At 36.6% G+C, this 17063-nt stretch overlaps 2 protein-coding genes across 3 annotated transcripts; both read left to right on the top strand.

Annotated features, from left to right (window-relative positions):
- On the top strand, positions 1–3178 carry LOC125223712 (ribulose-phosphate 3-epimerase, cytoplasmic isoform). Of its 2 annotated transcripts, XM_048126976.1 has the most exons (9): positions 1–187; positions 1114–1118; positions 1282–1344; positions 1433–1539; positions 1660–1757; positions 1849–1941; positions 2032–2073; positions 2773–2976; positions 3103–3178. In XM_048126976.1, the coding sequence occupies exons 1-8, from the start codon at positions 74–76 to the stop codon at positions 2926–2928; spliced, it is 678 nt and encodes a 225-aa protein (XP_047982933.1). In that variant the 5' UTR covers positions 1–73; the 3' UTR covers positions 2929–2976; positions 3103–3178. The 2 variants fall into 2 exon arrangements, with proteins under 2 accessions (XP_047982933.1, XP_047982932.1); XM_048126975.1 differs by having other exon boundaries at positions 2773–3178.
- A 10321-nt stretch (positions 3179–13499) lies between these two features.
- Positions 13500–17006, top strand: LOC125219881 (WEB family protein At5g16730, chloroplastic). Its single transcript, XM_048121974.1, has 3 exons — positions 13500–13970; positions 14107–14302; positions 14369–17006. The coding sequence occupies exons 1-3, from the start codon at positions 13954–13956 to the stop codon at positions 16919–16921; spliced, it is 2766 nt and encodes a 921-aa protein (XP_047977931.1). The 5' UTR covers positions 13500–13953; the 3' UTR covers positions 16922–17006.
- The last annotated feature ends 57 nt before the right edge of the window (positions 17007–17063 follow it).

Genomic DNA, 17063 nt, shown 5'->3' on the forward strand with positions numbered 1-17063 from the left:
TAATTCCTCTCTAAATCTCTTTCTAGTTTGGTAGCTGCGGCGAAGTTGGTAGAAGTTGAAGAAAATCAACGAAATGGTGCAGCCAAAAATCGCGCCGTCTATGCTATCATCGGACTTCGCAAATCTAGCATCGGAGGCGGAACGGATGATCCGATGCGGCGCGGATTGGCTGCATATGGATATTATGGTATTTCATTTTCGATTTCTCGATTTGTGTGTATTGATCGGGTTGATTTTTGGTATTCAACTGAAATTGAGGTTCAAAGCACGAGTTATTCGAGAAATCACTTTGAATAAAACGAAGAGCAATCGAGCTAGAATCATTTGCATTTTGTAACTTATTAAGTATTTAGCTTATTGGTATTGAATTGAACTGAAATATGGGGTTTAAAGCACGATTTGTTCGAGATTATGAGCTAGAATCATTTGCGTTTTGTAACTTAAAACTCCCTATTTAGCTTATTGTTATTGAATTGAACTGAAATTTGAGGTTTAAAGCACGATTTATTCGAGATACTGAGCTAGAATCATTTGCGTTTTGTAACTTAAAACTCCCTTTTAGCTTATTGTTATTGAATTGAACTGAAATTTGAGGTTTAAAGCACGAGTTATTCGAGATATCGCTTTGAATAGAACCAAGAGATATTGAGCTAGAATCGTTTGCATTTTGTAGCTTAATAGTAGTTAGCTTATTGTTATTGAATTGAACTGAAATTGAGTTCAAGCAGTTCGGTTTAGTATTCAATTCGATTAATTTCAATAGGGTGGAGGTTTACATCTCTTCAAATAAACGACCACCTCATCCTTAAGTTAGAGTTTGAAGTTCCGATTTGATAGTTCTCCAACTAGTCCAACATTTGGATCAAAATTTTGAAATGATGGACTGATGATTGTTCATAGATCGTGGCATTATTTACACATGGAAACGTGCAATAAATCAGTACGCATCATCGATCTATGGCATTAAAATGTGAGAGACTGTTGATATTGTTCTTGCTGTGTCGCATATTTTTGTGAATCTAATGCTAGTTTTTGCAGCTAACTTAGTTGTAGTGATGAACGTTCGTTGGGAATTTGCCATGCGCTATATAACTGATTTCTGGTTTATTGCAGGATGGGTAGGTTCTTACTTGTTACTCGGTTAAAGGGTCATCTATCTCACATTCTGCTGCTGCTGATCATATACCAAGCCTGGAAAATATTCAAGACGTTACTAAATCTTTTACCTCAATCGGAATTTAACTATTGGATTATTTAAACTGATACCTAAATCTTTTACAGTCATTTCGTGCCGAACCTCACAATTGGGGCTCCAGTGATAGAGAGCCTGAGAAAGCACACACAGTAATAACTTCATCTCTTCCTCAAATATCAACTCTCACATTCTGATGTTCTGCTTTTGACGATCATATTGGAAATTCTTACTTTACAGAGCGTATTTAGATTGCCACCTGATGGTAACAAATCCTATAGATTATGTTGAGCCGTTTGGAAAAGCAGGTGCTTCTGGTTTTACGTTTCATGTAGAAGTCTCTAAAGGTGGATTGTTGCTCTCTGAACTTTCTCCATTCCTCTTATTCTGGTTACTCTATGCCTAGAATTATAATCAGGTTTTGCTGATAGTGATGATTGATGAATTAAACATGTCACGTCTTGCAGATAACTGGCAAGAACTTGTGCAAAAGATCAAGTCAAAGGGTATGAAGCCTGGAGTTTCCTTGAAGCCTGGAACCCCGGTTGAAGAGGTCTTCCCACTGGTATGTGATTCTCAATATAATTACTTAGGTGGTATATAAATGAGTTCATGAGTAAGATTTTCGTCTCTAACTTGGCTTTCCACGTTGACAGCTTGAGGGTGAAAATCCCGTGGAGATGGTTCTCATTATGACAGTAGAACCTGGATTTGGTGGGCAAAAGTTTATGCCAGAAATGATGGATAAGGTAAGTGAGCCATTATTCCCCACTCCAACGTTTTATTTCCTGCTGACCATTTTCCTTGTGGCACATAACACAATGACTATCAAACTTCAGGTTCGTGTTCTGCGAAAGAAGTATCCATCACTCGACATAGAGGTGACTGCCTATCCCTAAATTAAATTTCAGTTTTCTTACTATTTGTGTTAATATTCATCATAATTTTGTTTTATTTCAGTGAAATATTACCATAGTTTTGACAGCCAGTGATTACTAGGCTTGCCAACATTTACCTAAGAACTCAAGCTGTATAATTGTATAAATATAGTATATTATACACATTATATTTACATTCAGAACCTCTATTTTCAAATCCACTACTTGGAACAAAAATATTTGTATTTTAAATTGAATTGCAATTCCAAATCTTCATAATTCTACTGTTTGAATGCCATGGCAAAACTAAATGTTTGAAATTTCAAATAGTTGTAAAATTTGAGAACTCCCAAACACACTGCACAAACACACACACACCACACAAACTTTCAAATTTCTTACTATTTGTGCTAAACATGTCATTCATCATAGTATTATTTTATTTTAATGATAATTGTACCATAGTTTTAACAGCCATTAGTTGATTACTAGGCTTGCCAACATTTACCTTAGAACTCAAGCTAGAGAATTAACTAATGCATAGCTATACTCTCAGAAAGAGATGAATACCAACATGAGTTCTGCCCATTCATAGTTTATAAGTCCAAAAACATTTATTGTCAGATTGCATCCAGTATGATTAAATCGTCCACGTGATAAATCTAACCACTTGATCAACGATGATAATTTGATTCTCCGTAGGTCGATGGCGGGTTAGGACCTTCGACAATCGATCTGGCTGCTTCAGCAGGAGCAAACTGCATTGTTGCGGGGAGCTCAGTATTTGGAGCTCCAGATCCTGCTCATGTTATATCACTACTGTACAAGAGTGTAGAGAATGCCCAGAAAAGTAGTTAGCTACTCCGGGGGACGAGGATGGCGACCTATAATCTATTGCTTTGAACTGTATTATTACGGTCTATTTTGGGATTATAGTTATTTGATAATTAAAATACATCTATGTCAAGTTTATTACCATGTTCACATATTTAGATCAGTGTTTTTGAAGACATTGCTTGTATTGTGATTCAGGTGTCTGTATGTTTTGGACCTTACTCTTGATGCTGTGTGCGCCACATGCTTACAAATGAAATTTCTACTCTCCTCATATTCAGTTTCGATACAATGGACCGCATGTTGGCTTTCGGGTTAGCTCTCCTCTACTCACTTGTGGGCTCATTGGAGTGTAATTTTTTTTACATTAACTCTCTAAATTTAGCGAACAATTCAGCTTAGGTTTTGGGTTTCAGACAGAATTGACATCTTTACCGTTTATCTATGTGAAATCAGCCTAGTATATCACATTCTGTTGATCAGGTCTAGCTTTTCGATTGTGGCTAATTGGACTGAAATTTTGTCAGGTTATAAAATTTTAGCATGAATTTTCTAAATTCAATGGACTATTCGAATCTATGTGAAATTGGCTCAATGTATCACCCTCGTCCATTGGATCATGTTCAAAACGTAACAGATCATGAGCTAATAGATTATGGTGTATAATTCTTGATTCTACCATTATAAAATCACCAAGTATTGATAGATCTGTTGCGATATCTCTGTATGTGTGCTTGATTATTAAATACTACACCCCATGTACGAATCACAATAACTAATTAAGTATGGAACATGCAAATCCAATCAAATTTCATTTCAAAGATTTTACTAAGAGCAAAATGAATGCATTATCACATATAGAAATATTGTTAGAGCTAAATCCAAGATTTCTGTCTCCCAACTCCCTTCTAAATCCAGGTTATAGATCCAATTCAATCCCCAATCTCGAAATCAAGAATTTTTTCATTGCTCTAACCAGCCCAGCTTGAGTTAAATGTCACCTCAGACGATTGTCGAGGTAGAGACGGACACAGAAAAAAATATCAGTCGAGTTCGAACTCACCCATCAGTGTCCATATTGGGACGAACGCAGAAAAAATATCGCTCAAGTTCAACTCGATCATTGGTGTATATATAGGGACGGAAACTCGCCCATTAGTGTACATATAGGGCCGGACGCAGAAAAATATTGATCGGGATCAGGTTCGGTTTTGCCCATCCCGCCCAAAATGTGGATGACAGCAGATTACGTGGCCGTTGCCGCAGCCGGGATTCTCCTCATAACCGCCATTGCAGCGACAGTTTTCTTTCTCATCAACAACATGAAGAAGCTGAGGAGAGAGAATTCGATCAAGCACGAGGCGGATTCCGAGCTGCAGAGGCTGAGCTTGAGCTTCCGCACCGCGACAGACAACAAAGTCTCCTTCGACGGATCTCGCCACAGCTTCGACGAACCAAGCTCCGAGGCAAACAGAAATCTCCTCCGAACCTACAGCTTCGAGCAGCTGCAGAAGGCCACACAGCATTTCAGCTCGAGCAACCTCATCTCCGGCGCCGTCCACCGCGGCCGCCTCGACGGCGGAGACGTCGCGATCCGCCGCCTCCCGAGGCATGTGGTTTCGAGGATCGCGAACCAGAGGGCGATCGATCACCCTAATTTGATTAGGGTTTATGGCACCGCGGAGGATAATGGATCGAATTCGTTCCTGATTCTCGAATACGCGAGCAACGGATCGGTGCGGGATTGGATCCATGGAGGATTGGCGATGAAGAATCAATTCATCGCGTCGTGCGATCGGTTTTTGGATTGGAATCGGAGGTTGAAGATATGTCTGGATGTAGCGAATGCGATGCGGTTCCTTCACGACGCGGTGAATCTCTTCCACATAGGATTGAGCGTGGGGAATATATTCCTCGACGGCGAATTTGGCGCAAAAATCGGATATTTGGGGATTTCTCTCTCTGAGGAAAACAGGGGAGAGGGAAAAGGATGGTTGGTGGCGGCGCCGGAGTATGAGAGAGAGAGGATTGTTTCGCCGAGCGGCGATGTGTTCGCTTTCGGTGTGATGGTGGTGGAGGTCATGTCGGGGCGGACGCCGGCGATTGGTGGCGGCGGAGGGAGGATTTCCGATGAGTTAGAGAGGGTTTTGGGATCGGAAGAGGAATTGAGGGGGTGGATGGATTGTAAGATGGGGGAAAGGTACTCGATTGATGCGGCGGTGGAGGTGGCGAAGCTCGCGAGGCGTTGTGTGGAGGAGGAGGCGACGGCGCGGCCTGGCGCCGGGGAAATCGCGGCGAGGCTGCTGAATCTGGTGGAGGAGTTGGCATGCGGGAAAAAGGAAACTTCATTTTCTCGAAAAGGGCGGGTAAATTAAACTTTGTAATAATGAGGGAGAAAATAGAATTGTTTTTTAACTTTTTATTTGGAATATATCTTATGATTTGAATGTGTATTATTTACTCTGGATTAATTTTGTATTTATATATCAGAATTAGTTATAGGAGTACTATTTGATTATGATTTATAAAGGTTTTAGTGTTTACTTAAAACTTTTACTACAATTATTGAGGTTGAACGTTTCATTATATCGGTATATAATTTTTAAGCTTACAATTTTCTTTGGTATTCTACTAAACTAATTAATGGATCTAAATACAAAATACTGTGATGGAGAATCCAAATATTAGCATGAAATTATTTTATTTACGACGTGTTTCATTGCTTGCTCGTTTAATTACAACTTACACATATCATATTCGTAATAAATATTTTAGATGTTAGATTTTCTCTTAATTTCAATTCATAAAATGAAAGATTTTTTTAGTTTAAAATTTAGGGAAGTTAAAAGGTCTATTTTTTTTGTTTTAAATTTAGGGAAGTTAAAAAGTTTTCTTTATTGTTATCATAGAGCAAGTGAAAAGATTTAAAATATGACCCTTGTTTTAACTTCAACTATAAATATATGGTACGTAGAAACGTCAATTTAATAGTCTCTTGTTTTACTGTAACTAGTATTACACCCGTGCTATGCACGGCTTATTAGTTATATCAAATTATGAAATCTTAATAAGAAATAGTACGAAACATTATAGTACTATATATGAATTTAAAATTATAAATGTATTTAATAATAAAAATATATTAAGATATGTTTGTTTATTTCTCCTAATGAGATATTGTTTATCAAAAGCTACTACTATAATTTAAGATTGCACTGGTGAGACACTTTTTAGTCGAGCTCTATATATGAATCTAAAATTATAAATGTATTTAATAATAAAAATATATTAAGATATGTTTGTTTACTTCTCAAGATATTGTTTATCAAAAGCTACTACTATAGTTTACGATTGCACTGGTGAGACACTTTCTAGTCCCTATACACTAAAAACCCAAACCTTGAAATTTAAATCCTAAACCCTTAACTTTAAATTATACTCATCATGACCAACAAATGAGCCAAACATCAATAAAAGTCTCCTCCGTCCCAGTTCGATTTTACTTTATTGATCACTTATTTTAATTAGGGGAAAAAAAATAATTTAATAAAATTATGAAGAACATAAAAACTTAAAATGAATCAAATACATTAGGTTAATAAATCATTAAATGAGTTAACTATTCAATAAATCTAATAACTTTAAACAAATAATCAATTAAAATGAAATGAACTAAACAATTGAAACTAATGTACGATGGCTTATTTATTATGGAAAAATTAGTTAGTAAAAGAAAATATACAATAGCCTATTAATCATAAAACATATGGGGTAGATTGTAAAAGAAAATATACATATTTATTATGCCATGAAATAATGCGATGCGTTATTCTTTTTTCCCTGCGCAAAGAGTTCTACGCGTTTGTTCAAAGGTAAATATTTACGACAATTTAGCCAAAAAAAAATTAGTTTCATGTAAATAATAATATCTAATTTAAATTACAATTCCATAAATACCCCAAAACTAAACCCTAAACTTAAAATCATTTTGACTTCCCTTTACTTATGACGTGATTTTATTGCAATTATATGACATTTATGATAATTTCCCTCAAAACTCCCACCTGTTCGTTTTACATATTTGGATTTAGTCCTTTTCAGTATTTACACTATTATTAATCTGATTAGGTTTAAGTTATTGAGATGAACTATTAGGCTATTCACCAAATTTAGGCATTCTCCATATTATTGCCCGTTATATTTTTGTTTATGTTACTAATTTATGTAACCATAATTTTGGATCACTTAAATTAGACATTTCTACTGTATTGCTCTATATTATCACTACCATTTTTTAATTTTTCTTTCCAATAATTTTTCTACTGTTTTGCTCTATATTATCACTACTGTATTGCTCTATATTATCACTTTAATATCATAAAAAATATTAATATCTCTTTGCAAAATCTTTTCATTTAATCACCTCTTCTAAAACCTTTTCACTTCTCTCCATTATTACGCGAACCCAAAAAAACCTTTTCACCTCCAAAACCTTTTCATTTCTACTTCCCCAAATTATTACTACAATAATAATAAAAAACTTAATATTATAGACGTTTGATTAGTACTTTAGTAGTGGAGTACTACTATTTAACTTGAAAATTTTTAATAAGTAATTAATTTATTTTCAAAAAAACTTTTTACTTCCACCTCTCATCAATTTATCTTCAAAAACCTTTTTATTTCTACTTCTCATAATTATCACAAATATAAATAAAACCTTTTCACTACCTTAATTGTAACAAAAAAAAAATCATAATGACATTCTTTTTATTTTCCTAACTCCACTTTTATATAACCCGTAAAAATTTAAATGAAATCATTTTAAACATTGAAATTAAAAAAATAATATAGGTTTAAGTTATATTACATATTGGATTGAATTAAAAAATTTAATTATCATCATTATTATTGTGCATTAAATATTACACAATATTATTATCTAATATTTAAAACTTTTGATACAATGGAAAAGACTCGATCATGCAACAGTAAGAGTATATTGACAATAATGATGCATATATAATATTATTAACTAAGATTTCATTCATTTATACTAAGGCCGTTAAAACATATTTATTAAACCTTGGAAATCAGTAATAGAATGTAAAACGCATTTTTACAAATTACTTAGTACTACAATCTAGCCAATTACATCAGCTAAATATCAAGCCCAACTTATTGGGTCCATGCCCTTGAATTCCTGCCACCAACTCATGAAACGAATAATAAGTTCATAGCCTAAAATATAAGCAGTTTTGAGTCTCTTCTTCGTCCACGCCTCTGGAGTCTCTTTATCTTCTTCGACTTCTTTTAAGTTTCAGAGCTTCTCTTCTTCCCTTCTACCCAACGTTTCAATATCAAAAAAAGAATTGATCATGAGGTATGTAAACAGTACCAACTCATTACCCATCTAACTCGTCTCCGGTTTTCTTCCCAGAATCACGATGGAGGACTCTAGCACAATGGCAAGGAGAACTGCGACGAACTTAGTGGAGAAATTCATGAAAATTTATAGAGAGGGAAAGAAGTTGGAAGGAGTATAGAAAATTAATGCCCTAAATATGTGGAAGAAGAAAAGGCTGATAATTTAGTGAATTTTTGAAACTGATAATGTTGGTTGGCACTTGACCGCCACTTTTAACGAAATGAAAGGGCTTGGTATTATTTGTTGTTTGTAAACGTGTTTCACACTTTTAGCAATGAATATTAATAGTTGCTTGTGATGTTTGGGTTCAGTTCACCAAATCTTGCATGTAGAATTCGTGGAATAGTTGCTTGAATCCTTATGCCCTGAATACAAAAAAAGTCCATAGCTAATGATTTCTTATAACTTGCAAAAACATAACTAAAAAGCACAAAACAACATACCATTCGATTGTGTACAAATCACGTGTATAAACAATTTTATAAACAATTTCTACCGAACACTAAAATCTACATTATATAAATATAAAGCACAAAATTGAAAGTACAACTTTATTTATTCACTCCTAAATGTACAACCATTGGTGCGTAGTAAATAGAATTTCATTCTAGCATCAAGTATTGTAATTCCATAAATACCCCCAAAACTTCTATTGATAATTCCATAAATACCCCCAAAACTCCCCCTTTATATATGTATAGAATTTTGCCACTCAAAATTGTTTCTCCAAATGTAGTCCCTGAATATAAATGTCGATTACTCCCTCGCGTCCTAGAACACATTTTTTAGTCGGAGTTGTTGATTAATGTGGTTAATTAAAGAGAGAGTGGGTGTAACTATTAATTGAAGAGAGGAATAGAGTTGAATATATATTGTTGAGGGAAAAAAGTGATTTAATGTATTAATTGAAGAACAAAAATTTAAATGTGTCAATCTTGATTTGGACAAATTGAAAAGAAAAGTGTGTCATATTAATTGGGACGGAGGGAGCACTTAATAAACTTCAATTGTTCTCTTTATGTTGCAAAGTAGACTTTTTTCTCTAATCATCAACTCAAAAGGTGACACATATCTATTGAAATGGAGGGAACAAGTCAATACACAGGCAGAAGATTCATTAATTGTTCGTTTTATATTGGATGGAGGGAGTAGCATTTGTTCTAAATCCAGTAGGAGTAATGTCACATTGTAGCATTAGTTACATAATTATCAATCTATGTGAATGTCAAATACTTCATATAAGAGTGCTAAAAACCAAAACTATGGATTGATTGAAATCAGTCAATGTATGCATGTCATGTAAGAGTGCTAAAAACCAAAACAGTAAAATGTCGTTCTCACCCCCTAAACGATGTCAGATGGACAAAATCTATCATATGCACCGTGCGAATTTCAGGTCATTCTGACACTATGCGAATTTCAAGTCATTTTGACACTGAAGGTTTTAACCCGATTTCTACGTTCGAACTGCACCATATGTACTATGTATTTCAAAAATAGAATTCGAAAAGGAACTTGATTCATATCTTAGTCATGATATACACTATACATCATTATTCATTATATTACTACTATTGAAATGTGTTCAACAACCAACCTTCCTTTCTCTTTGTTAATAGGAAGCTCCATCCCCATGGAACTTTGACAAAAACAGTGTATGCGTTCAAGAAGAAGACGATATTATAAACAAGCTGTTGGATCAGAAGGACGGGCTTGACGTGATCACCATCACGGGTATGCCAGGTATCGTGAAGACAACCTTTGGCCGGAGGACGTTTGAGCATGAAAAGGTTGTCTCGGAATTCAAATTCCACTTCTGGATTGACGTCACTGACGGTTTCAGCAGGCCGGAGGCTCTTCATTCTATCCTTAAGAAAATAGCCGGCGAAGGAGAAGCAACGTTTCCCGAAGATGAGGATTGCCTAGTTGAATCACTCCACAAGAGCTTGGAGAATACGAGCTTCTTGCTAGTCCTCGACGATGTTGGGAGGCTCGAAGAATATGATCGAATTAAAGAAATTTTGCCCTAGGACAAGGGCAAAGTCTTGTTGATCACTGGGGATAACGATGTTCCTGCCGGAGCTAACATTCACAGGATGCCTCACCATTGGGTGGTCTAAGCCAAGAGGAGAGTTCTCCCCTATTGAAATTGCAAGTTTTCGACAAGCTTGAAGATTGTGATGGAGAGCTAGAAGAGGTGGTGAACGTTGTAGTCCAAAGGTGAGGAGGAGTGCCACTGGTCATCTTGGTGATTGGAGGAGTCCTAAAAATAATCTTTGCACAGATCCGCTCGATTGTTGCAATTAAGAAAGGATGGTCAAAGATATCAACCAGGGTGAATGAGGTTCTGCAAGAAAAAGGTTATCACCAAATATCAGATTCTTTGGACAAGATTTACAGAAAGCTAAGCCAACAAAATCTATTTTCTGTACACGGGGTTGTTCTCGCCATATAAAATTTAGACTCCTCCAATTTGGATAGAAGTTGACACATACAACTACTACTACCTCTGTCCCGCATTAACTATCACTTTTACTTTTTTGCACTCATTTTGTAAAAATGATAATAATAAATAGTTAAAGTCGAGAAATAGTAAAATGAGAGAGAGAATAAGGTAAAGAAGATTTTTCTTTATATTATTCTCTCGCTTACTTTACTATTTATTCACTTTAACTATTTATTACTATTTACAAAATGAGTGCGGAAAAGTAAATGCAGTGGTGGATTCAAGATTTTTCGTTTAAAGGTACGATAAATAATATTAACGATTCGAAGCTTCAAAATCGGATGAATTTAATATTTTATTTAATTATTTCTTGCACAAAATCTATAATTTTAATTTTAATAAAACAAACATGATGTAGATGTGCATTGAAAAATCGGAAAGATAAAAACTAATTATATATTATGATGAAACATGCATTACACGAGAATGTGTGTGAATTGTGTTGGTTTTTAATCCAATAGAATAGTTTTAAAAATACTAAAAAGATAAATAAAGTATGAATAAAATGCAAAATTTGAAGATACTACTAAACAAACAAGATAGAAATTGATTAAGGCGTTGGTGAGAATAATCGAACCCGGGCCTGTGTGTAAGACCGAGAAATATATTACTAGGCCAACTACACTAATTGGGATCCACAGCTAAGTAAATATGCCCATTAATACGAGATGGAGGAAGTATTTACCAACAAAAATTGGGATAAATTCCGTTTTTGAGCGACCATGCAAATCATACTAATAAATTCCGCCATATAAAGAAATGAAACAAATGATGTTGATCATATCATTTAGTATATATCATAACAATATCAATATAAACTTCAATTAATAGTATCTTCGTAACCTTTTAACTAGGGATGTTAATTCAACCCGAATCCCGTGGACCGGCCTGAACAACCCAGTAATATGAGCAGGATAGGGCTGTGATTTTATTACCCGAATACAAAACAGGCTAAACGGGTTGGCCCGAATTGGTTGGCGGGTTAAACGGGTTGGCCCGAACGGGTTGCGGATCGGCCCGATGGGTTGTGAGTTTTAATTATAAAATATTAAGTTTTAGGGATTTTTTAATATTTTTGAATCCTCAATCTTCATTCTACACAATCATTAGTCTTATTCAATCTGCATTCTACATTTTTTTCATTCGATCCCATAATATTAGCTTTCAAGTTCCATTTCAATTCATTATTGCACCGTCCCATCATCTGCCACTAGTGTCTTACCACCACCAAAACCAATCAAGACAAAATTAAGAACTAACCCATCAAAATCTTAATATATTTATCATTTTAATAATGATTCATGTAAGATATGATTTTTAATTTTCATTAAGAATTAGTTACGAACAATGCCATAATAATAACACGAATACAAGCTTTAATTTATATTGTAGTTGATCGAGATGAAAGGCTTCTTTTCAAGTATTATTGAAGAAAACTATGAAAATTTGAAGATTTTATATGATTCTAAACTAAAAAGAAAAAAAATATCTAAAATTTAAAATTATTTTATAGAAGAAAATTTTGATACAAGAGAACTTTTAAGCTCGAATAGCCCGATGGGTTAGCCCAAAAACCGACGGGTTAGGGTTAGGGTTGAAAATGTATGACCCGAAAAATCCATAATCCGAATGGCCCGCACCTAAATAGCCCGGCGATCTGAGTGGGCTGGCCCGAACCCGAACGGGTTAGCCCGATTGACATCCCTACTTTTAACCAATAAAAAGAAAAAACAAAAAACATGTTCCCCCACTTGCACATGATTATGAGATAATAACGTAATGGGAATAAAGTCTAAAAATTGAATCTTGAAGCATTAGTAACATACTTGTTTTTCTTTAATTTTATTCCAAGTTATTAATAGCACATCTTACCACAATAAACTGCATCAGCAGAAAACAATTAATTATGTCTTCTCCAACAAAATTTTCCAAATTAAACCAAATAAATCCACACATTAATCCCAATTTCACAATAATCAAAAGAAAATATTCATTCTTGATTAAAGTTTCTCTCTTAATAAAGTCTGAAAATTGAGTCTTGAAGCATAGTGGAGTAGTATAAGATTTTCTCTCTTTTTTCTTGAATTTATTCCAATCTCAATAAACATCAATAGAAAACATTTAATTATGTCTTTTATAACAAAACTTTCCAAATGAAAACCTACTCCACATATTAATCATAACCTTGACATACAAACTTTGCCATATGTCATAAAACCCACAAAATTTGGTCAATTTTTGATTAATCACACAACTTATAAAAACGTCTACCGTTAAACAACATACTACGTGCATGAGACGCAAAACTAACCTTGACATCCAAACTTTGCCCTAACTAAATGTGACTATAAATGTGGGACGGAGAGAATAGTTTCTTTCTCTATAACACATAAATAACCTCTCCTAAAATTTTGTAACACTGCCCATGTATAGAGATAGAGTAAATTTAATACCAGTACTCCATTAATTATTTTGTAAGTTGTGAGATTCACTATATATAATCAAATTATAATATCAATCATTATCATGAGATAGAGTAAATTTAATACTAGTAGTCCATTAATTATTTTGTAAGTTGTGAGATTCACCATATATAATCAAATTATTGGTTTTAAGGAGACAAATTTCAATCTTGAAAGTGTATCTCTTTCATGAGAGTTGTCTGTCAACCTTCTTTTTAGTTGAAAAAAAATCAGTAGATTCACAGTCTCTCTATCTCTTCTTTTTGTCTTTCACAGTTTTTCCAGCCTGAGAGCATCTTGCAATGGAGGAAAATCAGGGGCAATATGGTAATTTCACCTCTAATTAAAGATTGTAGAGAAAGAAAAGAGAAAGGGCAGCGGTTGTTTGATGCAATCTGCGACAAGAACACCCCAACTCAAATCCACCTCCCCAAATATTTCCATTCCCATTTTTTTTAATTTACTTTTTTTTTTTCTCTTTCCTATAATCACTCTGTGTAACTCCAGTCCAAGTACAGATTTTGGATTCAGGTTTATTCCCAGAGTTTGGACTCATAATTTTCTCTTCTCTTCCACGATGTCGACATTATAGATAAACCCCAGCTTCTAATCTTTTTGAAGGAATTGCAGCAATAGATTCTCGATTTTGCGCTATGTCTGCTAAATCGAAGTAAGCGTAGCTCTACTTTTTTGGTGGATCTGATTATTTGATTTTTGTGTGTCTGAATTCGTTTTTTTTTAGAAAAAAAAATTGAATCTGACATTTTTGTGTTTGGTGATAGTTGAAGAATTTCTGCTTTGTGTAGATCTAGTTTATCTGGAACTCCAAATGCTAAAGCATCACCGGCAACTCCTCGAATCAGCAGGGGACTTGCTAGGCCTAGTGGTGATTCGATTTCCTCGTTGCAAAACGGCCGCCTCTCTATGGATCGTTCCCCGGGATCTGTCACGCCCAAGTCTAAAGTGGAGAGGGTGTCTCCCAAGCCCAGCACGCCAACTGATGTAAGTCGAACTAACTCTGTTTTTCATAGCGTAGTTGCATTGTGCTGATCTTGTGTTTTGTGTCAGAGGAAGCCAACGCGTTTGGTGAGGCCCTCTTCAGAGCTTCAGGCGGAGCTGAGTCAAACGCAGGAGGATCTGAAGAAGGCGAATGAGAAGTTGGTCTCAGTCGAGAAGGAGAAGGAAAGGGCCCTTGATGAAGTGAAGGAAGCCCAGAGATTGTGTGCTGAGGCGAACGAGAAGCTTAAGGAAGCTCTGCAGGCTCAGAGACGTGCGGAGGAGAATACTGAGATTGAGAAGTTTCGGGCGCTTGAGATGGAGCAGGTGGGGTTTGGGGAGAATCACATTAAGGAAGACGAATGGAGGAAGGAGCTGGAGGATGTGAGGAGTCAGCATGCCATGGATGTGGCTGCGCTGCTGTCCACGACTCAGGAACTTCAGAACGTGAAGCAAGAACTGGCCATGACGTCTGCTGCTAAGAACCAGGCACTGAACCATGCTGATGATGCAACAAAAATAGCCGAGATTCATGCAGAGAAGGTTGAGGTACTGTCTGCTGAAGTGATTCGCTTGAAATCTGCGCTTGAGTCGAGGGTGGAGATGCAGGCCGTTGAGAACAACAAATTGGTGTCAGGTTTGGAGTTAGAAATACATTCTCTTCGACAAGAACTAGAACGAGTGAAGTTTGTTGAGGAGAAATTGGCCGGAAAAGATGCTGCGATGGAGAAACTCAATGTTGATCTAGAGGCTTCAAAGTTGTCTGAATGTTATGCGCATAATCTAGTGAGGGAGCTTCATCAACAAGTCGTGGAGCTAACGTCTCAGGCTGAGCAAGCACGTGAATCAGAGAAGTCGGCTTCAGAAACTCTTGGAACGGTCGCGAAGAAACTGGAAGACAGTAATGATCTGCTGCATGATGCAAAGTCTGAAATCGAGCTGCTCAAGGAGAAGCTCGATTTGTTGGAGATCTCGAATGAGAGACAGAAAGGTGACTTGGAGGAGTCAGAGCATCGTCTAGAGCGAGCTAGAGCAGAATCTTCTGAACTGGTGAAGAAGGTTGAAGTGCTCGAGTCTGAACTCGAAACCGCGAGAGAAATGAGAAGCATGGCGTTGAACAACGAAAAGATTGCAGCTGCTAGTGTAGAAAAGCTGTTGGAAGAGAAGAACAAGCTCACGAACGAGCTGGAAACATCCAGAGACGAAGAGGAGAAAAGCAAGAAGGCATTGGAGAGTTTGGCATCAGCGTTGCACGAAGTCTCCTCGGAAGCAAGAGACGTTAAAGAAAAGCTAATCTCAAGTCAAGCTGAAAATGAAAGTCATGAAACACAAATAGAGGATCTGAGACTGTCACTGAAATCAACAAATGAGAAGTATGAAAGCATGCTCGATGATTCAAGAAAACAGATCAATACTCTTACCGATTCGGCTGAGGAATTGAGGCATAAATGTGGTAACTTGAAGGCCGATTTGGAGCAGAGGGAGCTAGATTTGGCAAATTCTGTGAAAAAGTCTGAAGATGAGAAATCCGATATGGAAAACAAAATAAGCAGGCTGATTGATTCAGTTGAACAGTCGAAGATCGATTATGGTAACTTAAAGGCTCAGTTGGAGCAGAAAGATCAAGATTTGATGAAGTCTGTGAGAGAGTCTGAAGAAGAGAAATGCCATATGAAAAATGAACTAAGCAGGCTGATTGAATCGCTTGAACAATCGAAGCTTGATTATGATAGTTTAAAGGCTGAGTACCAGCAGAAGGAGGTAGATATGGTGAATTTGGTGAAGCACTCTGAAGAAGAGAATGATAGCATGGAAAATGAAGTAAGAAGGCTGGTGAGCTTGCTAAAACTGGCGGAGGAAGAGTCATCTGCAGCGAAGGAGGAGAGGGATCAGTTGAATAAGTCCTTCAGCGAGGCTGATTTAGAGGCAATTCACCTAAAGCAAGTACTTGGTGAAGCGAATGAGGAGAGCGCGAGGCTCAAAGAATGTGTGAACGAGATGGAAAACCGATTGCATAGGATTCTTGCAGAGAATGAGGATTTGCACAAAAGGGAGGCAGCGTCTCAGGAAAAAATCGAGGAGCTATCTAAGTCACTCGAAGAAGCACTGGCCAAGCAGGAGGAAGAAAGTGGCAACCTAACGGACTGCGAGAGAGACTATGATATGCTTCCAAAAGTGGTAGAATTCTCCGAACAGAATGGCAGGGGAGATGTGAGGCATGCAGCCGAACCCCTATCTCAGCTGAACGAGCTGCGTATCAAGGAGGGGCAAGCCGAAGCGAATGCATCTGGTGATGAAGTTGAGAACTCGAATGGGAAACTAAAAGATGGTGAAAGAAACACAGAATCCACAGAGGTCGACCTCAAGATGTGGGAAAGCTGCAAGATCGATGCGAAGGACTTCTCTCCTGGGAGAGAAACGGAGCAAGAATCATTTGAGGATGAGCTGGAGTCAAAAGGCGAAGGCGCTGATATGTATGATCAAGCGAACGGGGTGTTGTCGGGTGATAGTGCTGGGAACAACGGGAGCCCCCAGTCGAAGTCAGGCAGTCAGAAGAAGAAAAAGGCTCTGCTGCAGAAGTTTGGAAGCCTGTTGAAGAAGAAGGGCAGTAGCAATCACAAGTGATAGCAGACATATATTTGTGTTTAGGGAGGTAAAGTGAATATTTTTCCATATTTGAAATGGAATTTGGTTTTGGTGATTTGGTTCATTTTTTGTTCCAATTTCAGCCCTCTTAGGTTTATTTGGAAAAGTTGAAAGTGGAGAT

This window comes from Salvia hispanica, chromosome 4 (assembly GCF_023119035.1).
Source record: "Salvia hispanica cultivar TCC Black 2014 chromosome 4, UniMelb_Shisp_WGS_1.0, whole genome shotgun sequence".
In the NCBI taxonomy this organism is placed as follows: domain Eukaryota; kingdom Viridiplantae; phylum Streptophyta; class Magnoliopsida; order Lamiales; family Lamiaceae; genus Salvia; species Salvia hispanica.